Source organism: Cyanistes caeruleus, chromosome 4, assembly GCF_971803275.1.
Source record: "Cyanistes caeruleus chromosome 4, bCyaCae1.hap1.1, whole genome shotgun sequence".
Lineage (NCBI taxonomy): Eukaryota > Metazoa > Chordata > Aves > Passeriformes > Paridae > Cyanistes > Cyanistes caeruleus.
In genome coordinates this window covers 33664202-33690903 of record NC_141704.1, presented here as the reverse complement: position 1 = coordinate 33690903, position 26702 = coordinate 33664202, and the positions used below count along the sequence as shown (strand labels likewise).

Genomic DNA, 26702 nt, shown 5'->3' with positions numbered 1-26702 from the left:
CAAGATAAAACACCGAACCAAAGAGACTCGAAAAAGCACATGAGAACCACAACAGAATAGATCATGAGTAAGAATAGTTCTGCCCCCAGGCTTAGTCATGCTGGTGCTGCATGTGCTGTATTAGACCTGAAGCGTAAGTGAGTAAAATCAGCTAAGGCCAGGAGTAAAATTTTCCCCATTCCAGGATACAGGAATGAACAAGAAGGTGATCAACAGAGCTATCCCCATTTCTCAGTGCAGCCCCTATTGCTGGTGTTGGTAACATAACACTCTGCTTTTTTATATATACAGTGCCTTAGATAAAGGTACATTACAGGCCAGCAAATTTTTTACATGTACCAACAATTCACTTCAGCAATCACCTTTTTGAGAACAAGTGGCAGTGGATTTTCCCCTGCTAAAAAGTCAGGGTTCTCAGTCTCCTCCTCTGTCTTTGAATTATTCATAAGAATAGATACAAAATGATCAGATTTCAGCAGCTCCTTTAGCAAACCTGTAAAAGGAGGAGCAAGAATGAGCACCATACTAAGCAGCACAGCGAGGATTGTATTAACACATGAGTATTTACAGACTAAGACTTGTTGACAACTTCCTTTCCTGTCCTGGAGGGCCTCACCTCCAGTTTAGGGAGCTTCTTCTCATTTCTCACTTTGTCCCCAGATACTGCCATGACCCCCATGTCTTGCAACCCCTTCTTGCTGATACTTTTTGCTGCTCTGATCTGCTCTCTGTTCCTTCTCAGAGTCATGTATGTACACAGGCGCATCTCAGGAGCCCTCTACTTGTGTTATCTTCTATTAGTAACCACACCTTAAACTGTTTCTTGGGAGAGCTCTGGACCTGTATTCTACTCCAAGCGGCCAGTGACCCCAACAATAAGACATTTTCCCTAGAACACTTCCTAGAGAACAGGCCTTTATTTTCCCCTTCTGTTTTCACAGGCTCTTACAGAAACAGCCGTGCTCACCTAAAGGATACCCACACTCCAAAAAACTCCCAGTATAGATCACTGCTACAGGTATTGATGCAAATCATCAGTACACATCAGTAAAATTCACAGGGGTATCATCTGAGCTACAGAATTCTACTTTCAAAAGAATCATAATCTATTTCTAGTAGTTGAGTAGATAAGCTGAGGAGCAATTCAGTTCCTGCTTGCCTCCTTCTGGGAAAATGAATTCCCTGGATGGTTTACAAACAAGTGATGTCAGAAAGGCTGAAATTCTGCTCCCCAGCAACAGCTGAAACATGCAGTTGGAAGGATAACTGAAAAAAAGTTCCACATTAGCTCTATATCTAATTAACATGATGTCACACATCTAAAGACAGTATTTTTTAGACTCCATCCCACTGCTCTACAAAACCCACCAGCCCGTGCACAGTATTTGCATTCAGACACTTTGAGGGATGCTCAAGCCATAGCACAAACTCTGAAGAGACTGAAGATTAGTCAGTGCTGGGCAAATGTGAGGCATCAGGGAACATGGGGACCTGGGGGTGCTCAGCAGCAGTGCTGGGCCACTCCATTGCTATGGAGTAACAGAAAGGATTGACAGCTTTGGACTAGCAGCATAAAGATCCTCTATGGAATGATCCACATTAGAGCATCTAAACCAGCCAAGGATTTCTTTCTCATTCTAAGCCTTCCCTTGCACCTTGCAGTTTCTCTCAGCAATGCCTTACCCAAACAATTAACTTGCAGCTCCTTTGTCTGTGCACACCCCAAGGTATTCAAGAAGACACCACACAGCCTTTCTTCAAAGTGTCCTGCGAGCCGTTCTGTGCCAACAGGAGAGGAGTACAGCTTGCCATACAAGTAGCAGACAGCAGCCTTTATACCTTCATTTGGGTACATCAAGCCCATCAGCAGATGATCCACTAAATTATCTAGTATGAGGAACAGGAACAGCAAACATTCACTGACATTTTAAAAGCACTAACCTGTTTCCCTTGAAAACTTGAAAAAGCCTACTGGACAGACTGGTGTATGCAGGTCAATGAATGCCACAATTAGGTGATGTGCTCATCAGCATCTGTCCCCCTGAGCAGAGGTAAGGTAATAAACAGCTAGCAGAGCTCACTGTTCTCTGTGTGAAGATCCATCACCCCAGCTCCCTCCACAAACAGTTCAGCTTGTTCACCAGACCCCCCAAGCACTGGTTCAAGGAAAAAAACCTAAATGTATGTTGCTTGTGAGGCAGACCCACAACCTCAGTTCACAGAGGCTGCTTTTGCCTGTCAAAAAGCACAATAACAAGCCTGCTATGAAGGTTCTGACCTGTATCCCAGGATGCCTGAATGCCACTCTGACTTCTGGACAGGCTTCTTGTGTGACCTTCATGAACTCGTCTGGGGGACAGGGGAGTGCATGCATGTGTGTGTACTGGGGCTGTGAATACCAGCCTTCAGTGGGACATGACATACTACTCACTGTGCTTTCCCACCAGTATATCAGCAAAGCCTGGGATGGCATCTGCCAACTTGCCCAAGAGAGAAAATGTGGGCAGGCTGCTTCTCATGGTAGTTGCTTTGCACAGCTGTAGAGGAGACAGAAAAGGAAAATGTTTCACTGATGAGGACACAGTCCAAAGGCAGAAGTGCACCCAAACCAGCAAGTTCCCAGTGATGCATAATTTTCCAGAACAGGATCTTTACCAAAGATGGGTCCTCTTCACCACTTAGGATAAACCACAGGAAAACCCTGAATACCACACTAAGCCTCCAAAATGTCTTTAAATGAATTCAAGGAATTGCTTGTGTGTTGTTCTTTTTCCTCTTTCTCCCCTCCATCTCTTACGTGGGCAGATGAACCAGATTAATTTCTCACCACTTTTGCTACTTCCCTTTTTTTGTACCCTGTGGGACCATTATAAGCTTAGGAATGAAGAGAGTAAGAGCCCATGGCACAGGCTGGGAAAGCTCCTCACATAACTGAAACAGTAAAGTAGGAAAAGAAGTATCTGAGGAAACCACACAGCTTCATAAGAGTATCATGAAGCCCTGTGGCTGAAAGGCATCATGAGACTATAAAAACTCCACAGTAGATATTAACACTGACAACACCACAGCTGGGAAACTGGCATTAGGACATGCAAGGTCAGGTTGGATAGGGTTTTTTGCACCCTGGACTACTGGAAGGTGTCCCTGCCCATGCCAGGAAGGTTGGAACTAGATGATTTTTCAGGTCACTTCCAACCCAAACCATTCCATGATTCTGTGATCCCACTGCTACATCTCAGTCTTGCAGGGCCACTCATTCCTCAACCTCTGAAAGACTGGAAGGAAGGGGAAGAGAACTCATATTCACTGACCTCCTTCTGACTTTCATCCAAAATGCAGTATAAGTACTGTTCTGACTTCAGCTCCACAAGAAGCCGCACCAGAACTAGGCAGAGAGAACAGGATCAGTAATACACACACAAGAGCTCTCACAATCCATCTTCTACAGGGCTTTAGCGGACCGGTGAGCAAAGAGCTTAGAAATGAAATGAGCACAGACGTGCTGAGAGAGCAGGGTTACAGCAGCATTCCCAGCACTATTACTTCTGATAGCCCAGCTCAAGCTCTCTGAGGCATCATTCCAGGAGTCCTGCTTGAGCTGCACTACAAACCATGCATGGAAATGAGCTGCAAGCAACAAACTGAGCCTCAGGACAGCAAGTAAACATAAGGAATCAGGAAAGGAAGGGGGGAAAAGCCTAGCTTAAAAGCATAAAGAATTATGGTAATTGAATAGACCAGGCTTCTTACTCTATGAAAGCTGGCCTTTAAAAACGCATCCTTCCAGAGAAAATATCAGAACTGAAACTGCTGAGGATCCTTAGATTCACACTCAGAGCTCCCCCTTCAGCTGCTACTGTCCCTAAAGTAAGTGAAGTCTATCAGACATTTCTCCCCATTGCAGTTATCCCATACACCTTACCAGAAAGCAAGGTGCCAGGCACCAGAGTGGTGCTGTTCACCTCCTCAGCCCCACCCAATAAGTGCTGTTATTGTTGGTTCATTGAAACCTTAAGAACTCTGTCAACTCTGTACTAATAAGAGGAATCAGCAAGAAATTATGTTTGCTAGGCAGTGGCAACACATTACCTGGGGTTTCCCAAACAAAATCACAAGGGAGTTGCCTGATGTTGGCAGGCTGCCTGTGCCTCTACACATACACCAGCAAGCCAGCTGCAGGAAGCAAAGTTCCTCTTCCAGTACTTTTAGAACTGGCACCTGAATGTTCAGCAGATAAAATTTTGGCAATAGCCCCTTTACTGAGACACTGCACACATTTCTATGCAGGATTTGATAAGGATGTCTTGGATGTAGCTTCCTGTCATGGCATGACTCATTTGGAAAACCTACACTTTTGATTCGTATCCCAGGAAAGTATTCTAAAAAGAAATACCAGGGACTTTTGGGTTCACCATTTCTTGGTACATCCAAGGCAATACTAGACCTGCTTAAGCTACAGAGTTACGCATCTCAGCAGGAGCATGTCTGAGACAAGTGATTTATTGATGGTTTAATAGCCCTTTCTTGCCCCAAACTCTCAGAAACTTAAAAAACTTTCAAGACTTAGGCAACACTAATTTAAAATTCCTCTATTAGAGAGCACCCATCTCTCAACAGACTGGTAACATGATAGAAAGACTTCTCCACTTTTCAACCCCATTTTAAGCAAGTGTCTGAAAACTAAAATCCCTCTGTAAGAAGTTTGTCATAGCTCCTTTTACCCTTCATGGCTGGACATGAAATGCATCATTGCACTGCTGATATCTCTAGACTCAGCAGAGGTGCCCAGGGTTAACTGGACTGCAGAGATTCCTTTGTCAGCCCTGCAGATGTTTCCTTCAGTTTTCAAATGAGCGACTGCTCACAAAGAGGAATCTGCAGCCCGTACAGCTAAATCACAAATACCCTCTACTCCTGAGGAAAAAGCAGTAGATTCAATTGATTTCCATTTGCTTTGACAATTTGGTCAGGTCTAAAGATGCCAAAGTTGAGGCACTGTTCCCCATCTGATACTAAATTCATGACACACACAGAACCTGTGAGAGAAATGTTAAATATTTAAACATGCACACACTCCCCTGGCCCCCAATATTGGAGCAGACCACTCATTTTTGTTGCATGGATATAGATGAAACTGAAACTGTGTTGAAGCTGAGCATCTCACTATAGGTATCAGACAAGACAGGTTCTCCCCTTCACAAACTGTCAGTAATTGAGATGTGGCACTTGTCTCTCACCTTCAACCAATAGGTTCAGGGCACTGCTGTCTTCCACAGAATGCAACATCCCTACAAGATAAACCACAATAGGTCATGGAACTCATTCCTGCTTCTGATCACCAGTGCTGTAATTCCTTCTTGTTAAAAAGAGCTGAATGTTTTTTCAGAACTGTTTTGTTTTCCCTGCTTCACATGACACCAGCCTGACTTTGTCAGAGGAGGGTGGATACTCTCCAGGAGTATCACAAAAGGTGCCTCCATAAGCAGGACACAAGGAGCATCAGATGCTCGGTTCTCTTGCAAATTTTTTATGTGCTTTATAGTTGAAGTCAATGGCTCCATCTATGTCAGGGAGTATGTAACTGCTGCCACCACCACACCTCACTGTGTGTATCCAGTCCTATACATCTGAAACAACCCCAAAACGACAGAAGTCAAAGCCCAGCTGTGAGTTTTGTCCTTTGTGTCCTCCATTCTTACCAGTTACTATGAACAGTCTTCTCCCTCCACAGTACTGAAAATCCTGAAACCAAATCTAAACACCAGGATTAAATCATCCAGAAACTATTCCAACATTAAACTGAACCTGAAGGCATCACTTCACAAGTTAATTTTACAATAAAATTTGATATATTAAAATAAACCACTGTCTGACTCTACTATACCCCAGCAGACAAAAAACTCTACCTCCCAGCCCCTTCCAACCTATAGCATCAGGCATACGGTTCAGATCCCCACTTCTGCCACACTGAATCACTTGCTTCAATACATCCTATCAAGCTACCTCCCCTCTGAAGGCTCCATGATGTCTCAGAATTTTGATCAACTAAAGCAATGGTATGACAGGTGAAGAAATTACTTATTTCCTGCATCATTTGCCCAATCCTTAGTAACTTTAGAAAAGATTTGTATACAGCATTATTGAACATTACAATATTAGCTGCATGAAATTCAGACTTATCCGAAATATACCGCCTCACACATAACACTCCACACTATGTCTCTCTTTCTTCTGCCTGTGCTTATTCCAATACTCTCTCTCCCAATGTATTTTCCTGAATTCACTATTAATACTTCCTCTACAGCACTGCTCAGACTTTTGGGGGGTTCCTCTTACACTCTTGCACCAAGTGATCCTTGGTTCATCCAAGCTCTATTGAAAATGAACATGCCGTTGTTTGTAGCTCCAGGCTTAGACTGGGATTCCAACTGCTCTAAAAATTACACCAAGTACAGTAAAACCCAAAGCTGTCCTCAAACCACCCAGTCATAAAGAGAACTCTCAGAGAATTATTAAAGCAGACAAGAGAGTTGAAATGCAAGCACAGCATCCCTGTCTTCTGGGGTATTTTGTGTTAGGGCCATACAGTTTAGGGTTGAATTACCCACAATCACCACTCTTTCCACTACTCTGAAGGATTATGTGTTCAGAGACTATTAAAAAAAAAAACAACCCTGTGCAATTAAAATAATGAGAAGTGCATAAAGTTCTGTTTCTAACAAAGCTGCTTCCAAAACATGCACAACACAATTTTTGTGCAATCAACTGTTTGAACTATTCAGTGTGTCAAAGCAGGGATAGGGTCTTGCAGGTTACTTTTCCCCAAAGAACAAGAATTATCTGTGATGTGCAAATGAGATGGTGGGATTAAAGGAATCTGGTATATTTGCCCTTTAAAAGGACTCTTATTTCTAACCTCCACCTTTCCTTTCCTGCCTTACTGTTCCCTGATGTAGACCACTATTTCTTCTCCATCAAGATTTTAGATGTTTCAAAGACATCTCCCTGCTATGCAAACAGAAACCAGTAAGAGAAGTTCAGCATCACAGAGACTTACTGGAAAGACACTTCCTGACATCCTGCCGAACGCTATTTTGCTGAGGCTGACTCAACAGAAAGCAGTAGGTTTTAGTTATACAGCAACAAAGATTTACACAAACGTAAAGTGATGGTGTAAAAAAACCCTCTACACAGATTTGTGTTTTGCACATTTGATATGAAATCCTGCAACACCTTTGCAACACAAAGCTCATGCTTTGATTTCGCTATGAATCTTCATGTAACTCCAGAGGCATGAGACCAGAATGGAGGGCGTTCAGGGAAGAATGTCAGGCACTCCCCATTCTCCAGAAGGACTTTACAGGTAAGTCAAGATACTTTGGAAAATTTCAAGAGCTTTACAAACGTGCCAATCCTGCACCCTGGGGAATGAGAAAATTAATTAACCTATTCTGAATCAGTGACAAGCAGTTTTCTGCAGGGAATAATTACACACATAACAGAACGGTGGAAGAATGGAGGTAGGCACCTTAATATTCTTTTGCTCTTTTTTTTTTGGCTTCAAACGTGAGGAAACTTCATACGCATTCAACAAAAGGCACCTGCCTCCTCCCTGCTGCACCAGGCCTCAGCAGAGCTCTTACCAAAGAGAGTTCCTATCAAATGCACGCACACCCTCTCGTCTGGTGCCAGCAGCTGGACGACTGGCAGCGCCTGCCAGGCCAGGGCATCCTGGAGACGGGACAGGACGTGCTTCTTGCGCACCAGCTACGGATCAAACACAGCAGCCCGTTAGGCCTTGGGCCCGAGCCCCGCGCCGCTCCCACCACCCTGAGGGGAAAAGGGCCACCAGGGCCCGGGTGCCGAGGCGACAAGACCGGCCAAGGGCTACACCTGGCCCCGGCCCCAAACTGAGCGCCGGAGAGAGCGGGCCGGCGGGGCAGGGACCGCAGGGGGCGCTCCGCGGCCCAGCCGCACACGGGGACGGGCGGCGGGGCAGGCGCTGCCCACCGAGGCGCTGCCGTCGCCCAGGGTCTCCACGGCGCAGGCGAGGCAGAGCGGCGGGCGGAGCGGCAGCGCCCAGCGCGGCCCGTGATCGCCGCACGGCTCCGCCATCGGCCGCTGCCGGGGCTGCCGTGCGCCTCCTCCCGGCCGCGGGGACGGCGGCTCCGCCCCGGGGCCGCCCCCGGCACCGCCTCCCTTCCGGCGGCCGCAGCAGCGCTCCCGCCTCTTCCCTCAGTGCGCGCTCGGGCCCACAGCAGCGACCCCGCCGCGGCCATGGTGAGTGGCGTCGGGCCCTACTCTCCTCTTCCTTCTCCTCTCCCATCTTCTTCTCCTATTCTTCCTTCTCCTCTTCCTATCCTTCCTCCTCTGGAGGACCTGGGGTAGAGGCAGGCCGCCTGCCGGCAGCGCGGCGGGCAGCACGTGGAGGCCGTGCGGGCGGGGATGCGGCCGGTTGTGGGGAACGAGGCCCGGGGGTCTGGCGGTCCTGGGGACACCCGGTAACGGGGGACTCGGTGTCTGGGGTTATCCCCGTGCCGGGAGCCGGAGAGACCGCGCTTCTGCCAGCACCGGTCGCTAACACTGCTTGGGACCTCGCTGCTGTGCCACCCCGCTGCCCATGTTGGCGTTTAGAAGCTACGCGAGGTTTGCAGAAATAACCCTGATACGTGCTCTGCTGGTGATTTCTTCAAAATTTTTCTTAGTCCGTTAATTTGCACTGTTAATTTGGACTGAAGTGCTTAATTTTGTGTAGTCTTCGTGGTATAAAATGCCTGAAGACTGCCCCATAAGTGCAGTGCTGCTGATTTGTAGGGTGTAGATTGTGACTAGATAGACTCTTTACTTTGATGTAAAGCATATCTTTCTTACTTTTCCCCTTTACTTTGATACAAGAAGAATCCTTACTCTTTTAGGAGTAAAATGCAATGGTATTTCTTCTGTATGGGCAGAGCAGATGAGACACGACTCCAGAAATCAATATATGTGGTGGACATGATGCCTGTGCAGTGTTGATCAGACCAAAGCCTCTTTTGCTCCTATTGTAATACTCTTTGCTTTTTTCTTTAGAGTGAGGCAGAAGTGAATCCCAAAGCTTACCCGCTGGCTGATGCACAGCTCACTAAAACACTGCTGGATCTTGTGCAGCAATCCTGCAACTATAAGCAGCTACGCAAGGGAGCCAATGAAGGTGAGACTTGTATGTTGAACAGTGTGCTACAGGTCATAACAGGATTTTGTGAGATGCCATGAGTAGAGATTGTCTTCTGTACCTGTGAATCACTCATTTTATATAGATCTGGCAGTTACAGGTGTCTCCTTTCTCCTCCTTCAAGCCTGTTTTAACAATATTCAGGGACAGAACTAAGCTGTAATTTTTCCATGTTTATATGCAGTTCAGGTAGATTTCCAAATTGTGTTCCTGGTGCATGGTTTGTAATCATGCATATTTAAGTGGTGTTTTGGTAAGTGGGATTACCAGATGCCTAGCCAGTTCAGAACCATTAAAAGATTTGGATTTGAAGGTGCCTCTAGTGCAGCCTGCTCACTGAGTGGTTCCCTTCACAGTTGCTTGGGGCTTCACCTAGTCAAACTTGTATAAAACTCACAATTCCTCAGGGTAGAAACTCAGTAATCTCTTAGAACCCATTTCCCATGCACTAGATCTTCTTCCCACTGATGCCGCTTTCAGCATCTCCTGAAGTTGTTTTACATTAGATGTGCTTTCCAGAAAGACCTAGACTGACTCTCCAATTTCTTTTACAGCCACCAAAACACTGAACAGAGGGATAGCAGAGTTCATTGTGATGGCAGCAGATGCAGAGCCCTTGGAGATCATCCTGCACCTCCCTCTTCTCTGTGAGGACAAGAACGTACCTTACGTGTTTGTGCGCTCCAAGCAAGCCCTGGGCCGGGCCTGCGGTGTTTCCCGGCCTGTCATCGCCTGCTCCATCACCATCAAGGAGGGATCACAGCTAAAGCCTCAGATCCAGTCTGTACAGCAAGCTATAGAAAGACTTTTGGTCTAAGTGCCCATGGGTGTGTGTGTGTGTGAAATAGGAAAGTGCAAATTAGGGGAAATTAATGTTTAGCTTCAGTTGAGATGATAGTTTTGATATCAGTGTTTCATTTCAAAATGCCACATTTTTGTTTAATAATGGCTTAATTCTTAGTGTTTCTGCCTCCTTTTCCCCCACTTTTCTATTATTCCACTCCAACATACTCATTCTCATTGTATTACTTCTTGAAAAATGACTGTGCAACTGTGTTTCCTGTTTTATGTTTAAAAGAAAAAAAAGTTCCCCCTTTGTCTTCCTGTCTGCCTGCTCAGGGTTTTCTTAACCCACCTGTCAGCTTTCTCTGCTGCAGCATTTCTGCTAAGTTTCAGCAGGTGTGAGTAACTGAGTTTCTGAACGGTTTAGGCTTTTGAGGAAAAGGTTCCCTGTGTTCAGGCTGCTGGAGTCACTAAGTGATGGAGCAGCACAGGCAGGTATAAGGCAGGCAGCAGCCATCATGTAGCAGCAGATGGAGCCAAAATCAGCGCACACAGCACAGCCGTTGTTCTTGAAACCAGACAAGAGACTTCTGTAAGAGATGCACGGGGAGCAGAAATTTTATGGCAGTACACAAGGGGAACTCTCTTAACTTGATTATTTTTAAATACTGACTTTTTAAGAAAAAATAAAAACGCTGCAAAGCTAAATAGAATTGTCATTCCCTTGGTGAAGTATTTGCAACTAACTGGAGTGTTTCTGCTTGTAAAGCTAAATTGCTCACAGGTTGCCTAAAGGCTATTGCAGTGCAGTAATTTGTACTCCTTCAGTTTTCTTTGCATGGACTGTTACCACAGAGGTTGGGCTTCCTAGGAAGTCTTCCTTAGTCTTCCTACAAAAGACATGGCAGAGAGCAGCCTGTTGTGGCTGACAACTACCCTACTCTGGCTGTTAATATAAAAAGTGCCATGCTTTTTAGCTGCTGCGCTCTAGTCACTTGACTGAAGATGAACCCTTTTAAGTCATGGCCAAGGAAACAGAGTACAAGTCATTTTTCAGATAAATTAATATGTGTCTCAAGAAAAGAATGCTGTTATCATCTCATGTCCTGGAAAAGCAGCATGGAACACCAACAGCAGTCTGGATTAGTGGTGGTTTTATGGACCTAGTTTTAGTTAAATGCATATTCTATAAAAAAATCCACTTCTGCTCTGATCAGAAAAGTTTAAACCCTTGTGTTGGAATATCAAACCTGTTTCCTATTGCAGGATGCCAAAGCCAAATAGTGTGGAAACTCCGTTAGGTGCAATAGCAGAAGGGAAAATAAATTTTCCTGTAATGTTTCCACAGAGGCACTAACTTCATACCTTTACTAAGTACATCCCAAGCAGAGGAAGTCAGCTCATGAAAGACTGATGACATCATGTTTGTATATTTTTGTAAATGGCTGATACCAGTAATCCTTGCTGAGGTGAACTTGATACAAATACTTCAGAATCCTTTTATTTGTATGAGGTTTAGAAGGGCTCAGGCACCCTTCTACTGATGCTGACTGTTGAGGTAGTCGTGCTTAGAACTACAGCTTTGCCAAGTTGTACCAAGACAGTTAATGTAAGAAAAAGCACACAAGGAGCAGAAATAAAGGATACTTGAGCAAGCAAAACTGTCTTTTTCTGCTCTGAAGCATTCCATTGCCATCTCTTTTAAACTTCTGCTTAGTGTGATAGCCTGCTATTAAAAAGAACAAAAAAAAAAAGCCAGGAGGCAGATCTAACAACCTACAACAAACATGCCACAATCATACAAAGCTTGGAACTGTGTGCCTGAGGGTTAGCAAGCCAAGAGAGATGTTAACAAGGGTCTTAGCAGAATTCAATTCATGGAATTACAGGCAGAATAATCTCACTATTCCACTCTTCAAGCCTTGCTAAGACAAGCATTTACAGTAACTTCATTGCCCAAGAGCAAAAAAATCTTAAATTGAGTGCTTAGGCAAATATTTTACAAATAACTAATCCAGGCTGATTAGAAGTGTAACTGGTAATGTAGTTTCAGTACTGCAGAGCTCAGTGCAGGCTAGCTGCTTTCTGAAGGAACTGTGGAGGTAGAAGTGAGCAGCATGCTGGCACAGCTAGGACAGTCACAGTGCCAGAAGGGTGGTCACGGCTGGCTCCACTACACATGCCACACTACAGACTGGTCACAGGACAGTTTGTGAGGCACACATGGGAATCTGGACAGTAAAAACATCATGCAGTCCAAAAGGGACACTTCAGGTATCCCATGTTTGTGTCCCATAGAAAGTTAGAGTTTCACTAAACAATTAATAACTTCCTAAAGCAAAAACAACTCTTTATTGACTTTAGTCATCTTGCACTGCAAGACAGGTAGGGGGGGGCATGCCAGGGTGGAAATCTAAACCCAAAACACCCAGCTGCAGCCTTTATGACCAAAAAAGTAAAAATACTGTATGTAACAAGGTCTCGCTCCATAATTTTCTATTCTTCTATTTTTAAAGCACAGATTTGAGTACGGAAGCCTGCACAATAGTCTGACTCATATTCATGTAGAGAGGTGGTAAAGCTCTATGCCATCTCAGTAATTTAATTGGGATAAATGCTTGTAGCCTTTCGGGAAACACAATTTGTTTTCCATTTTTAAACCAGCTTTTGCTATTACCATTTAAAAACTGAAGACCTGTGTGTATAGATTTGTTAAGTGCCAGCTTTCTGCCCAAGGGATTGGATGCTGCCTCCCAGTAATGATTTTTTTCTTTTAAGATCTGCTGGTAATATTTGTAATGGTGATGGTGGAAAAGAACCCAACTTGATTACTAGTACTGATACTGACTGTCTTGGAGAGTAATACATATTTATACCCTTTGTTAGGACACAGACTTAACCTGCTGCTTGATTTCACGTGGTGCCATTAACACAGATCATTGTGTTTTCTAACACTGAAGTGAGTTCTGTCTTTATGACGCGCACATGGCATAGGCAGTGTTGCAAAGGAAGAGGTGTAACTTTATTAAGAGACCAGCAAGGCACAACTCTGTCCATGTGCAGTGGGTGACCTGAGTTCAGAAGGAATTCAGTTCTGCCTTCAGCTACTGTCAACAGAATCCCACTTTGCACATGTCTTAAGCTGCAATGCAAGATGTAAACAAAAGTATATATTCTATTACCATCTGTTAAAACCAGGTGGGGCGGTGTTCTTTATTTCTTCCACGGCCCATCCTCCCTCCAGAGAGACATCTTCTGTTAATGGGCCATTGAGTCAGTCACTGTATGACTGATAAAATTACATCATCTCATTGTGAGATGCTCCACCCAGGGGAGGAGCCAAGCATTCCTACCTGGATAGAATCTGAGAGTTAGAACACTGCAGTCAGCCTTTCTCTTCTGGATTCCCAGAAGACTGGACCCATCTACACCACCACTGGACCTTCAGAGGAAAACTACACCCTTCTGCAGGATCACTGCTTCAACAGATCCACATCTGTCACTCCAGGAGGACTGCAGCCACCATTGAATCAGACTGCTACCAACACTCTGACCAACAGGGTCTGACTGTGTCAGAGGATTTTTTTGTACTGCTGCATTTTTATTTTGGTTTTCCTAGTAATTCAATTTTTTTTATTTCTTTATCTATTCCCATATCTTTCCCTGAGAGCCCCTTAATTTCAAGACTATAATAATTCAGAGGGAGGGTGGTTTACATTTTTCCATTTCAAGGAAGGCTCCTGCCTTCCTTAGTAGACACCTGTCTTTTCAAACCAAGATAGCAGAGATGTTTCACAACTCAGTAGAAAGTTTCTCCACTGCTAGAAAGAGCAATATTTAGTCGCTTTCATTGCAAAATTAAACAGATACAGCACCCACACAAGACAATCAAAATTCTAAGCAGACTGAAGTAAACCAGGGCCTTCCTCTCCAGTTTAGCGCCCATTAAAGTGTTCAGTTAAAGCATCCACGAGCTCCTGCTTCTTGCTTCCACACCTCAACCTCAAAAACCTACATGCATCCTTCAGGACAGTTACGGTGAGCTTGCCTAGAGTGCCCTTTTGCACATGATTCCACAGCTCATCTTCTGAGACTTCTGCCTTGGGCCTCTTCTCAGTTTGACCGTCAGAAGCTAGAAAGATACATTTTAGATCAAATGACTAAGACTTTAAAAATCAGAAAGTCATCAATGCTTCTTATACATACCATAGTTAATGGTCATTAGCATTAAAACACCATGCTCTAACAGCCACACATTCACAGACCTAGTTTCCATGTTTTCTTTTAAGAAACAGATGTCAATATGTAAGTCAAGCAGTATTTCATTGATAGGAATGATCGTAACTGATTCACAAAGTATGAAACTTTGTGTTCTAATAAAAACATCACCCTCCAAATGAAACTTTTAAGGGATTCTCATTGAGACAGCAGAATGCAATGATTCCACACGGAGCTCAGCTGACACTCACTATGCCGTCTTTCATAGACTCCCAAATTACACATGGACTTCAGCATTACTTGCATATTTAGCCCTTAAGATGCCCATCTTGGACTTGCTAAACAGCCCATGCATAAGTTTGCTCCCTCACCAAGACAAACTGAAAGCATGAGTGCTTTTATTATTGTCATAAAACAGAAAGTTGCTGAAATTATATATACATCTTCTGCAGTCATTTACCCACGTTACTTCCTATACTTCACTCTGCAGTTTGTTGCTCCAGCAGGTCCCCAACTGGATACCACAATATTCTCTACTCTCTAAGAATCAATACTGGATATAATATTTCATTGTGGAGATGGGCAGAGTTATTGCACAAGCAGCTTCTTTAAACTATGAGACAAACTGAAAACACAGAACCTTCTGAACAGAATACAGACATTATGTTTTGTGTCTGCACCACTGTTACTTACCTTGTTTTCGCTTTACACCCTTCTCATCAGGATTGTAGTCAGGGGGATAAACCAGCTGCTTAAACTCGTCCACCAGGTTGCCCAGTCTGTGGCTCATCTGTTCAGACTTTGGCACTGGCAAAAGATAAAGATTTGCCCTCTCAGGAACAGTGTGATCACAAGAAAGTTCATCTGACAACAGGGATGGCCTTGTGTAGACTATCAGTTCACCCACTGGGAAATATACAATGCTCATTCTATAAAACCATTAGGGTATGGAACCACACAATACTTTATTTTGTACTATCATGTTAAACATTCCCCAAGAAGGGACTCAAAAAATATGAACCATTCTAGGTATGCCAAGTCTGTTCTATGTTGGGAAGTAGCACCAGTTCATCAAGCACTCAGCTGTAACTTGAGAGTCTACAACCACCAGAGAGACCCCTGGGACAGAAGAACATGTGCACAAAGGAGAACTAACACATGTTAATGATTCTTGGGGAAATGATTACCACATATATGTTTCTTCTGGAAAAACCTACAAAAACAGTTTTTTCTGTACTAGAGATGCACAATTTTGGTGGGGACATCCCTCATGCATTCAGCACTACCTGCTTCTTAAAGCTGCATTGGTGCTAACAAGTCTGACTGTTTTTCAGTACTACCACCAGACCCAACTGTGCTTTTGTAATAACTAGTTTGCAAGTGTCCTGCAAGCATGCAAAAATGCAAATACTTGTGTTACAATACTCCCAAATGAGAAATTTACAGCTCTTGGTAATATCAAGAGTTTGGACATCTGGAATTCTGTGTCCAGTTCTGGGCTCCCCAGTACAAGAGAAACGTGGAGTTCCTGAAATGGGTCCAGCAGAGGATAACAAGGATGATTACAGGACTGGAACATCTTCCTTATGAGGGAAGTCTGAAGGAACTGGGCCTGTTCAGCCTCCAGAAGAGATGACTGAGAGGGGAATCTCATCAGTGCACCTAAGTATCTGAAGGGAGGGTGTCAAGAGCATACTGCCAGGCTCCTGGTGGTGCCAAGCAACAGGACAAGAGTCAATAGGTAGAAACTGAAGCACAGGAAGAGCCATCTGAACATGAGGAAGGACTTTACTGGGAAGGTGACTGAGCACTGAAACAGGTCACCCACAGAAGTTGTAAAGTATCCCTCACTGGAGAAATAATTGAAGAACTACCTGGAACTAACCCTGTGCAATGTGCTGTAGGATAACCCTGCTTGAGCAGGAAGGTTGGACCAGATGGCCTGCTGTGGTCCCTTCCCTCCTGACCCACTCTGATTATACAGGACAGTTACATACAAACTCTCCCAGTCACCAGGTGGCAGCACTGCCCCCAGCAGAATAATTCTCTTGTTTATTTCTCATAATTCTCATATTAATGAGAATCTTGAAGAGAGGACTTCCATAGAAAACAGTTCTCACCATAGGAAAAAAAGTGATTCAATTTTAATTTTGGCTGGTAAAGTGAGCAATTTTTTCTTTACCTTAAAATTGGCAGCAATAGAAAATAAGGTTTCCATATTTCAGAATGGACGCATCTAGAATCCTGTAGTGAAACTGCACACAACTGAAATATTTCTCAAAAGACATTTGGGTTTGTAGTAGAACATATCTGACTTATAACAAAGCCACGAATCCCCTACCCTGCCTCCCTTCATATCCACCAGTAGCTCTCACTTGTAAGATCCTCAACTTGTTCTGGTTCCATCATATCCAGCGCCAAAGCCTCCAAATTCCTGAAGTGCTGCTGCAAAACTGGGTTCTCAAAGCTGTCAGGCCTGCCAAGAAACCCCCAAAATGTCAGTGCATGTTGCCAAGAAGGCAGACAAAACACTTAAGACCTACCATCAACTTATTTCAGAATAAAACTTCCCTCTTTCCCATCCAGCAGTCCATTGCAACAGAACTGCTTTTCCTCTTTTCAATTTACTTGCTGAATCACTATCCTGTCATGCATCAACCACATAAGAATGCTGTGTGAGAGTTAGAAAGTTGTATGAGGCAAAAGGAGATAGTAGCATTACACTTTAATAACAGATATGGTGGCTTCCACGTATCTAAGAGAAAAATCTCCCATGAAACTACTTTGTAGCATTTATCCCAGCTATAATTAAAAGAGAGGCCTAACTCTTCCTTCTGAAGTGCTCTAATTTAAATGATCTGTGTCTGATCTGCTGTAGAGTGGCAGAATCACAATAAAATGTGATACCTCTGCAACAAATGACAACAGCCCAGAGAACAAGAGAAATTCTACAAAGAACTCCAGAACATGCTACATAAAGCATTGTGGTGCCTGGGTATCCAGAATGATTAAGAATAAAGTTTGGACAAAGCTACTGCAAAGAGAAGCAATTTCAATCAAAATACATCAAATCTCATCTCAGGAACACCATAGCTGAACAACGTGTGCAACAGAGCAAGCAATGGCTGTGCTTTCTTCCCCATGCCACCCCATGCACCCTTTTTATCTCCAGGTACCTGTATTTGAACCGCAGCTTCTGAATGATTTCCTTCATTTTGTCTACCTGCCCTTGGCTGGCTGGCACGTTTTCTGTAAAACCAACATTACGTTTGTCATCTGCGTAGGGTAGAAAAATCATGTGGAAACCTATAGAGAAGAGAGGGAAGAAGACAACAGTTACACAGAAGTATGGTCTCAAAATAATTTATGGGAAAAACCAAGATGGTTTGGTCTAAGTCTGATGACTCCAAACTAACTCCCTGTTTTGTTGTTAGCAATAGCAATCCATAATACTTCCAAGTGCCTACAGCCTGACACTCCCAACCTCAATATTTGTAACCAATATGACTAATGGCTTTGTGGAAGACATTCAGACTAAATTCATAGCTAAGACTTGGATACCAGTGACTTGCTTTTTATGCAGGACATCAACTAGTCCACCTCTCCCATGTCTTACGGGGTATGAGCTTGAAAAAGATTTGTTTGAAAATCAAGTTATTGCTCACATTATTCTGAAATACTTTACCTTGTACAAAAGCAGTGTTACTTCCCTACTCTACATTCTCCCAGAAGATGTTTTTGCACTTAAAGAGGTGAGAAAATGCAAAACAGCAGGAGTCTGCTTCTTAATCATTCCCCACTTGGCTGACATGGCATGAGGCTCACTATATGTGAGATTGTTTATTTAATATTTTACAATGTATTCAAGGATACAATATAATTCAGGAAAAGACATTCTGTCTAGTCTTCAAATAGGACAAAAAGACTCTTAATTTCTACATCAGTTATTTGAATCTGCTAAAAAGAGGCAGAAGACAGGGAAAACACTCCAGCCAGGTCATACCTGAGCAAGCACTGATGAAACTGGGGCTTTAAAAACAGATTCAACATCAGATGTTTACATTGACAAAACCGAAGAAAAGGAATGTTGGAAAGCATCTTCCCCAGTCTTAAGGGAGGTAGCACTAAGAATATTTTCCCTCAATACAAGACACCATTACACTGAACTACATCCAATCATGCAGGGAAAGGCGGCATCTCTTCCCATACCTGGAGGGGCTGTCTGCACTTTCTGCTCATCCAGCTCTTCCTCCTGGGGAACCAGGGCCACAAAGCGAGGAGGGACATTCCGGCGAGGGGTGTATCTGCACAGCATCATCATCTCCCTCTCCAAGCATTTCATCAATAGGGCATTAAACAGCGTTGTGCTCCCTGCAAAGGAAAGAGTGGATTGGTCAGACTGACAGTTTTACTCCTTTGTTCTGGAATATAACCCTAGATGTTACAGTTTCAAAGCCTCTGACTTCTTTGAAATGCTTGCATTATTGTGGAGGTAAAAAGCAAATTTTGGAAAGCAGAAGACTCAAAATGGACAATGTCAGTGAGTCTCTTCTGACCAGCAGTGAGAATTTCACTTCGGGTAGAAGAAGTGAAATCACTACCATCTGAGCAATGGTATACCATGAAATTTTATCTACAAAGTCTATTCCTACGCATTTGCCTCAGGTGTATTTTACCAGACGTGGTGGTCAGGGAAAGACTGACATATAAAGTTCCAGGAAACTGCAGTTAGAGAAGCAAGTGTAAGGGGTCTTCTTTAGTCAGACACTGCAAAGCCTTTGGTCATAACTCAGCCCTCTTTATCCACTGCTAGAATGAGGAGCTAAAGGTTTTTTCCTACTATTGCAGCTTGGATCATATTCATAGACAAACAGAGATATATATACATATAAAAAGGCAAAAATAAGCAGTTCTAAATGTCCTTGCCTTATCTCCCCTGGTTTGGAGTTAAGGTTTTTCTTTTTTTGTTGTTGGTTGTTAGTTTTGTTTGGGCTTTTTTAACCATCTTTGCCTTCTTGTCAGGTACTAGGATCCTCCACTTTCATGAATGGGTAAAACAAGTACTTTGTGACTATATCTACAGGGTTTAATTAGCTGCTTGTCATGATGGATAAACATGAAGCACAATTGGCTCTTCTGCTATAGAAGGAAACAAGAAGTATCTGTAGCTGAGAGGAGCAATAATAGTTAATTCAGTTCTTCTTAACATTAGCAAGTTTTTAAGTTAGAGCTTTTACACCCAATGATCCCCACTCAAACACACGATGAATCAGCTGGATACACTAATGCAAGGTGGTAAATCTTCTCTTGACTTCTTTACTTACCTCTCACCATGGACTCCTCAGGATAAATGAACTGGGAGGGCCTGATATGGTGGTGCTGTTTTAGCATTGAAAGTGGTTTGAAGCCAATCAGAAACAAACCCGGAGAATCAAACCGTTTTAGTTCTTCTGTCTCCTCTTTCTCCAGCACAATCTGTCGTTTTCCATATGTCTAAACCAGGGAAGAACAGATGATAGGACTGCCAGCATAAAAAAAAAATGGGGACCAGGAGGCAGGACAGAGCAGGAAGTGCAGGAAGAAGATGCAATTGCTGTGTTCCACTACTGAAAAGAAGGTTATAGACAAGACACTGTAAACCCTCATGAGTAGCACACACCGAAATGGCAAGTGATGCTGTAACCATTATCCCCAGGGTAATTCTACCTGAACATAAGCAAAATGCACTTTTCTAAGAAAATGGCTAAGCCCTGATACATAGAGGCTGTCACATTTCATCTCTGGAGTTCTTCAGAGCTGTCCCAAAATAACCCTGAGCAACCTGATCTGGTTTTGTGAGTCTTGCTCTGGGCTGGGTTGGACCAGACTTTTTCAGAGGTCCTGTCCAATTGTAAATTTGCTTCAGCAGATGCATGTCAGCTACCTACTCCTGACAGAAATAGCGACTGAGAAACAATATTTCTGTAGCACCACTCATGCATCACAAAATCAAAACCATGTTACAGTCCAGCTACTAAAGTAGACATGAGGGGCTTAATGGTCAGCTCTTTACCTCCTATTGTTTACTTTAAGAAACTAATATCCACTATAAATAGACTTAATATTTCATTTTAAGACAACAACTTTAAGAGCTATTAACGTGGAAGAAGACACAAAGCACACATGTGACAGTGATAAAGCTGTGCCTGATCAGAACACAACATTCAACTTACATCAGCCAAACTATCAAGCAGGAAAGCAAAACAAAGAAATATGTATACAGAAACCTCCAAAGGTATCATGCCTTTTGTTTGGAAAACAGCTCCAACTCCCCTGTGTTGAATGTTTAACAAAGTGGAGCAAATCCATTCCTAACGAATCAAAATCCGATGGCAGTGGCAATGGCACAGGGTCACACAAGGTCAGGCTCTGACAACCTCGTTCTGCCTTACAGAAAGAAATGACCTGTGTTCCTGACAGCACTTCCACCAGCAGCTATGCCTTCCCATGACAGTCAAGTGAGGGAGACAACCCACTCTCACCCTGCAGAGCCCACAACACGACCAGCCTGTCCCCAGGTGCATACAGATGCAAATATTTCTGGATGTCATCTTGAAAGTGCAATACAAACAAAAGCAGCAAGGGAATTGGCATCTCCCTCACACATCACAGACACAAGACAAAGCAGGCACACAATCAATATATTACCTGAGTCCTTTTAGTGTCACTGGGCAGGAGCAAGCTGCCTGTTTTTCCACTGAACATCCTTGTTTTGGTTTTAACTGGTTCATTAGTTTCCCGATAAAGCTTCACCGGATATGGTTTATAAGCTTTTTGAATAAGGCTGTAAACACCAACAGAAAGCGCCACATCGTTGCTCAGATGCAGATTTAGCCTGTGTAAAAAAGCAGAAACAGACTTGAGATTCCTGAAAAATGATCACTGCAGAAGAAAATCACCTCATGTAAGTTATTTCCTCTATTCTCCTCCTCCAAAATCACATATATCTTTGGAAACCTACTATCAATTGAGCCATAATCTCACTTGCATAAAAATATTCTTGCAATAACATCATTTCTGGTGATAAAAGTTATCTAAGCACAAGTAATTTATCATATTTCTTTGACCCTTTTTTTCACTGAAGGGCAGCTATGCTCAAACAGAGCACAGGACAAGTCCCCATTTGGGTACCCCCAATTATGCTTATTGTAATGTCTATATGAATTCTCATTGTTTTTTGTGCAGAAGGCAAAATTCTCCCCCAAAAAACCCACTAAGACAAAAATACCAAGATTTAAGAAAACACATAAATCAGACGTTAGAGAAAAAATTAGGTGTAAATTTTAAAAACAGAGGTAATCTTCAAGTTATGAGAGCAGAACAGTGAGTTACTACAAATGCTACTTTCTCTCTTGTAAAAGGCATCACTGGTATGGAATTCTTCCTCCCCAGCTATCAGAAAACTTGAGGAACATTCCCAGAAAATAAAGCTGTGAGCAGGAGAAAGAATGCCAGTAACAACAGCTCAGGTTGGGACCCTTTATAAATATTTATTGGGAAAAAAAAACGTTAGGCTTTGAAGTTCATTCCCTTTCAGTGCTTCCACATCATTCTGCTATGGACTCACTCCCTAAAAAAGCAACTGTTATGGATCATGTGATTCCAAAAATACTTTCTATCTGCTTTGTCAAGATCCCTTTAATCTTTCTTAAGCATCTCTAATCTTTCAGTAGGAGATCAGATATATCAAGGCTGTGTGAATTCATGCCAAGTGCCTAGACAGGCTGGCAACAGACAATTATTTAATAACAGGCCAAAATACCTAGCATTCACATTCAGATGAATTTTCTTAAGTTAGTACTGGCAAGAAAAGCCTAATTTCAATAAGATTTCACTATGAACTATTTTTTATGTTGCAGCTTTTTAGGTAAGTACTTGGCAATTATGTAATATTTTAACAAACTATCATTTCTGGCCAAGCTCAATACAGGAGATATCACACAGGGAAAAAAAGAGGTTCACTCTGCTCTTCTCATTCACAGATATCCTTGGAAACTACAGAAGAATCAGCAGTCTTGGACTAAAGAATTAAGATTGAGAAATGTAAGCACTGATGCCTTTAAAGAACAATCATTCCAGAAGAGGAAAGTGAGACGCAGTCTGAAAATAACATCAGGTGCCTCCACTGAATGATGTATCATAACCAAGTACAAACCTGACTAAAGCCCGTTTCTTTGTCTCCTTTGCTCGTACTTTCCTCATGAGATGTTCCAGTTTCTCTGACTCTTTAGGTTGGATCCCAAGGTCCTCATCCTCTGCTACATTTATAATATCCCTGTAGAACAAAGAGATATCAAACCCTCCAGGCTTCTTCAAGTGCAAAAGGTCCAAGATGATACCTAGAAACAATGGAAGAGATAGGAGCAGGATCAGGAACTTTTTTCTTGCATCAGCATGTATCTCAGCACTCTCAGATTTCTCTATCTACACAAATAATTTAAGTAAGAATAAGCTCCAAATTGTCATCTGTACCAGATGTGAAATATTCTAGAGAAAGGGGTGATTCTAGGGCAAGAGGCAAAACACATTCTTTCATTTCAGTCAAAATAATGCAGAACAGAAAATGTTTCCTCTCTAATTAAGAACCTGGACAGCATTGAATATGAAATGATTCTGATAAGCTCCTATAAAACATAATCTTACCTCAGGCATAGAGGGGAGTAACAAGTTCAGAAAATCCTCTTTCCCATAGTTATAGAGGCTAATGGATTAAGGAAGCCTCACAGCTTCCAGACCCAGGACATCTCCTGAATCCCAAAAACACTGGTTAGCTCAGCTACATAGCTGAACTAATGCTGTCTACTCTCTGAGCTCAGGCTGATGTCCTTCAGCTAATTCAAAATGGAACCATTAAAGTAATTTTCCTTTTGTGTTAACTTGGAGTTACTGCTATTCCCTTCCTGGAAAATGGTACAATAACAAGAAAAAGCTTATTTTCTTCGCCCCCTCATGTGCCCATTTAGAAACTAGAAAGAGATCCTTGAAAACAAGTGCCAGCTACTGGACACCAGATCAGAAAACATATATTCTAATTTAGATTAGATACCAAATTTCTAGCTTAGAAACTTTCAGAAACATTCCCCAGTTCTGATGATTTTACATCTCTTTCCATCACAAACTAGTAATGCAGTTAACATCTGCTGCAAAGATGTGTCACATTTCTTGTGCCTAAAATTAAAAGGGGAAATAACGACCTGTGTCTCTCAGATCACCAGCTCTGGTCCTGGCCAGCTTGGCTTTAGCACTGTCATTGGCATGAGGGTTATCCTCATTGGTGAAGAGCATGATCCTCTTATGGCTCAGCCTGACTCGGACATCACTGAAGAGATTTGAGCAGGCCCAGAGTGCTTCACCCAGTGAGTAGTCAGCGTTGTGGCCAAAGTTCTCCCGGAAAAGTGCTCGTCCTTCATCTCCCCTGTACTGGTCCAGCTCCAGAACACGCTTCGCACCTGGAGGGTCAACAGCACTCACATGCATTAGAAATTCAGAAAGAAGTACCACAAGCTCTTCTATGTATGTACAAGGGGTCCCTTGTGGCTGACAGCCAAGGAATGTCCCCAAGCACCTCCCAAGCAGTGTCCTTCCAACACCTGGTTGAGAAAACTGTCCAACATGGCCTAACGTCTGCAATGTCACAAGCCAGTTACCACTGAAAGCACCTGCTAGGGCCAAGAGGACACAAAATGCCCAGGCACCAATGTGGGCTCTTTCTGTGGAGAAGGGAAGCAGACAGGGATCTAAGTACTGCAAACCCTCTCCACTGAATGCCACGTGCTCAGCAGCAAAGGCAGCAAACTGCACCTGCTGCAGAGGCACAGCAGACTGCTGCATCACCACAGAGAAGAGAGGAGCCTGAAATGCATCCTGCATCTCCACAGCATGCTGGGAAGGTGGAAAGCTCCTCCTCCTCCTTCCTCACCCCTCATGTCAAAGAGAATCCACCCAGAGGTGAGATGAAGCCCACAGATCACCACGAAGAGTACAGCAACATTCAGATCAGGCATCCACAGCCTTGTTGCAGCTCTGAGGATTACTTCAACCCAGCTAGAACTCCTTTTCCCACCTGTCTCACAGCAAGTTCTGTTTTCCTCTGTCACTCTACAACAGGAGACAAACTTTCATTTTTCAGCCACTGCATTCTGCAGAGCTTCTTCCTTTGTCCTTCACTTAAACTCTATAGCACTTACAAAATCTCATTTGAAAATGTTTTACTCTCCCTTTACTACCTTATTTTCATCTCCTCATCTGCCCTTTAATGTGTATGTTCATAATTATGTATTCCTGAATAACCACCTATAGCATCTCTTCCTTCTCCAGAGCACACTGCTCTCCAGGGGCAGCAAATACACAATTCTTTCCTTTTGAACTAATGCCTTAAGTTTTAGCTTTTGTATTTTCCAGATTCCATACTGCATTGGTATATAACTCTGAACTCCATATAAAGTGTTAGCAAGTTCTCTTCACAGGGGAGTTAGACAAAACAATCCTTTTCCAGCCTGAGAACCAAGGACACTGCTACAGCTTCAGGCCCAGTGAGTACAAACTACAGGGAATTGAGGAGAGCAGTCTGGGAGGATGGGATTTCATAACCTGAAGCTGTAATTGGACAATTAACCCCAATATGTAAATGGAACAAAACTTATAGAAGTGTGAAAACTTGTGACTTGGGATCCATCTTGGGTGTAGCTTCAGCCAGACTCTTGTAGTGCCCAAGGTGTATCCTTTGAAGGCCTTTTAATAAATACCTCCTTTATTCCTTTCACACTGTCTAGCCTCACAAAGCATCAGAACAACACCCACCTTCACCTGCGCTGGTTTTATCTACATGGAGATGCTTCTGCCTCTAACATGGGAGAACGGATGAGCAGGGAAGAGGAGGAAAACAGAAAAGCAAGACCTATAATACACTGTCTGCCAGAAAAAGGAGAAGAACCTAAGGCAATACTATCAGGTCTCCATTGTAAAAAATTCTGAAAACAGGACAAGGCACAAATCTTTCAGAAGCCCCTGTGTTGTTAAACCTGCACCCCCAGTAAAGAAAATGAAATCAAACATCCTCAGAGATAAAGGCTGCTATTAAAAGTTGTAGACAAAATTCCCCCAGAAGACTCTCAACTGTCAGGCAATCTGTCACCACTACCATGTATTCTTTGCACTTCTCCTACTGTCTTTCCAATTCAGCAACCAGCACTTGTTATCAAGCAGATGGCATGTAATCTTAAGAAAATGAAAGAAAGAAATTCAAGAATCACAGAACTTATTATGGAAATAAGAGATGGAACATTGCAAACAGGCTACCATGTTGAACCACCTTTCCTAGCTGACACTGCCTGAGCAGGAGGGCTGGACAAGATGACCTCCAAAAGCCCATCCAACCTCAGCTATTCTGTGATATTCTCCATCAGCTGGCATCCATGTTGCCTTAGCATGGACATACAATTTTCTGACAGACATTTAAGAGTTCTGTTGAGGTTTAGCAGACAGCAAGTGAAGCCATCACATTAAAATATAAGAAAAGGCATTGAAAAGGATCTGAACCAACTCTAAGAGAAAATGCTAGGCCCTCATGAAGTTTCTAAGCTTTCAATAAATATCTAAATCTATCCCCACCACTAACAGTGGATTTCAGTAACAAGAACTTATCTGATAGATCTCTCATTTTAGAGAGGTTAGTTATTGACAATGCTACTACACCAATTTCCTTACTCCTTCATTTTACACAACCTTCATACCACTTTACCTGGATTGTCCAGCTCCTGGAGAACATAAACGTGCTTGAAATCTGCTGAGTTCTTGTTGTTTTCTGTACCATAGAACACAACACTTAACAGGTCCCTGTCACTGCTGATAATTTTGCTGGTATACACATTCCGGATGCACTGAAAAAAACCGTACGCAGGTCAAAATTAGAATAAAACAATTTCTAGTATGGAGTGTGAAAGTCTTGCCTTAGCAATCAGCATTTTATCCATCCCTACCTGGATGGTCATGTCGAAAGGAGTCTCTGAGTCCCCATCGGACTCGAACATGGCCTTGGAGGCATCCACCAAGAAGATGAGGCTGTCCCGGCCCGAAAACCTCTGCTCCGCTACGGAACGTGGGGGGGAAACAGTTTTAGATGCGGCCCCTCCGCCCGTGGGGCCTCAAAAGCAGGCAGCGGGCCCCGAGCTGCCTTCCGTGAAGGAGTGGGGGGCACTTACCGACCGCCTCAGCCCCTTCCTCCTCTTCCTGCTGCTGCTCCTCCTCCTCCTCCTCCAGCCCCTCTCCCCGGTAGAACGACCCCCACCCCGCCATGGCTCGCGCGGCGCCGCCGCCGGAGAGACCCGAGGAGCTCGCGCCAGACGCGGGGCCCGCGCCGCACGGCCCCACTCACGCTCAGCCAACCGCCGCTCCCCAGATGGCCACGCCCCCGTAACAATTCTGACCAATGGCGAGAGAGGGAATGAGCCGT

At 43.5% G+C, this 26702-nt stretch overlaps 3 protein-coding genes across 17 annotated transcripts in view; 1 reads left to right on the top strand and 2 right to left on the bottom strand.

Annotated features, from left to right (window-relative positions):
- The window catches only part of LOC111934444 (coiled-coil domain-containing protein 134), a 46247-nt gene extending 38057 nt beyond the window's left edge, over positions 1 to 8190 (bottom strand). For 3 of the 15 annotated variants that reach the window (XR_015285859.1, XR_015285860.1, XM_086885746.1), the window contains exons 1-7: positions 8011 to 8175; positions 7644 to 7767; positions 5238 to 5288; positions 3312 to 3385; positions 2432 to 2537; positions 1684 to 1887; positions 363 to 493 (exon numbers count right to left, since the gene is read on the bottom strand). Coding sequence is in view for 12 of the 15 variants with exons in the window: in XM_086885746.1 (XP_086741872.1) it covers positions 363 to 493; positions 1684 to 1887; positions 2432 to 2537; positions 3312 to 3385; positions 5238 to 5288; positions 7644 to 7767; positions 8011 to 8115 (795 nt within the window). In the remaining 3 variants the exon portion in view is untranslated. Of the gene's footprint in view, positions 1 to 362; positions 494 to 1683; positions 1888 to 2431; positions 2538 to 3311; positions 3386 to 5237; positions 5289 to 7643; positions 7768 to 7893 lie in introns of all 15 variants that reach the window. The other 12 variants (XR_015285858.1, XM_086885737.1, XM_086885736.1 and 9 more) reach the window with 8 other exon arrangements.
- Positions 8024 to 11655, top strand: SNU13 (small nuclear ribonucleoprotein 13). The gene is made up of 3 exons (XM_086885759.1): positions 8024 to 8280; positions 9070 to 9190; positions 9766 to 11655. The coding sequence occupies exons 1-3, from the start codon at positions 8278 to 8280 to the stop codon at positions 10026 to 10028; spliced, it is 387 nt and encodes a 128-aa protein (XP_086741885.1). The 5' UTR covers positions 8024 to 8277; the 3' UTR covers positions 10029 to 11655.
- Positions 11656 to 12994: 1339 nt separating this feature from the next.
- On the bottom strand, positions 12995 to 26667 carry XRCC6 (X-ray repair cross complementing 6). The gene is made up of 12 exons (XM_086885749.1): positions 26452 to 26667; positions 26230 to 26339; positions 25992 to 26130; positions 23446 to 23700; positions 22407 to 22590; positions 20900 to 21086; positions 19537 to 19705; positions 18422 to 18583; positions 17389 to 17518; positions 16588 to 16688; positions 14906 to 15019; positions 12995 to 14126 (listed from the first exon to the last, which is right to left on the bottom strand). The coding sequence occupies exons 1-12, from the start codon at positions 26543 to 26545 to the stop codon at positions 13930 to 13932; spliced, it is 1842 nt and encodes a 613-aa protein (XP_086741875.1). The 5' UTR covers positions 26546 to 26667; the 3' UTR covers positions 12995 to 13929.
- Between the last annotated feature and the right edge of the window lie 35 nt (positions 26668 to 26702).

What these genes read in the sequence shown, in the direction of transcription:
- SNU13 (XM_086885759.1), top strand. An exon ending in ACGCAAGGGAGCCAATGAAG is followed by an intron (nt 9,191 to 9,765) that starts GTGAGACTTGTA and finishes TTTCTTTTACAG; the next exon opens with CCACCAAAACACTGAACAGA.
- XRCC6 (XM_086885749.1), bottom strand. Translation starts at nt 26,545, where the DNA reads ATGGCGGGGTGGGGGTCGTTCTACCGGGGAGAGGGGCTGGAGGAGGAG. An exon ending in CTTTCGACATGACCATCCAG is followed by an intron (nt 26,131 to 26,229) that starts GTAGGGATGGAT and finishes GGTTTTTTTCAG; the next exon opens with TGCATCCGGAATGTGTATAC. An exon ending in TGGTGATCTGAGAGACACAG is followed by an intron (nt 22,591 to 23,445) that starts GTCGTTATTTCC and finishes CATTGTTTCTAG; the next exon opens with GTATCATCTTGGACCTTTTG.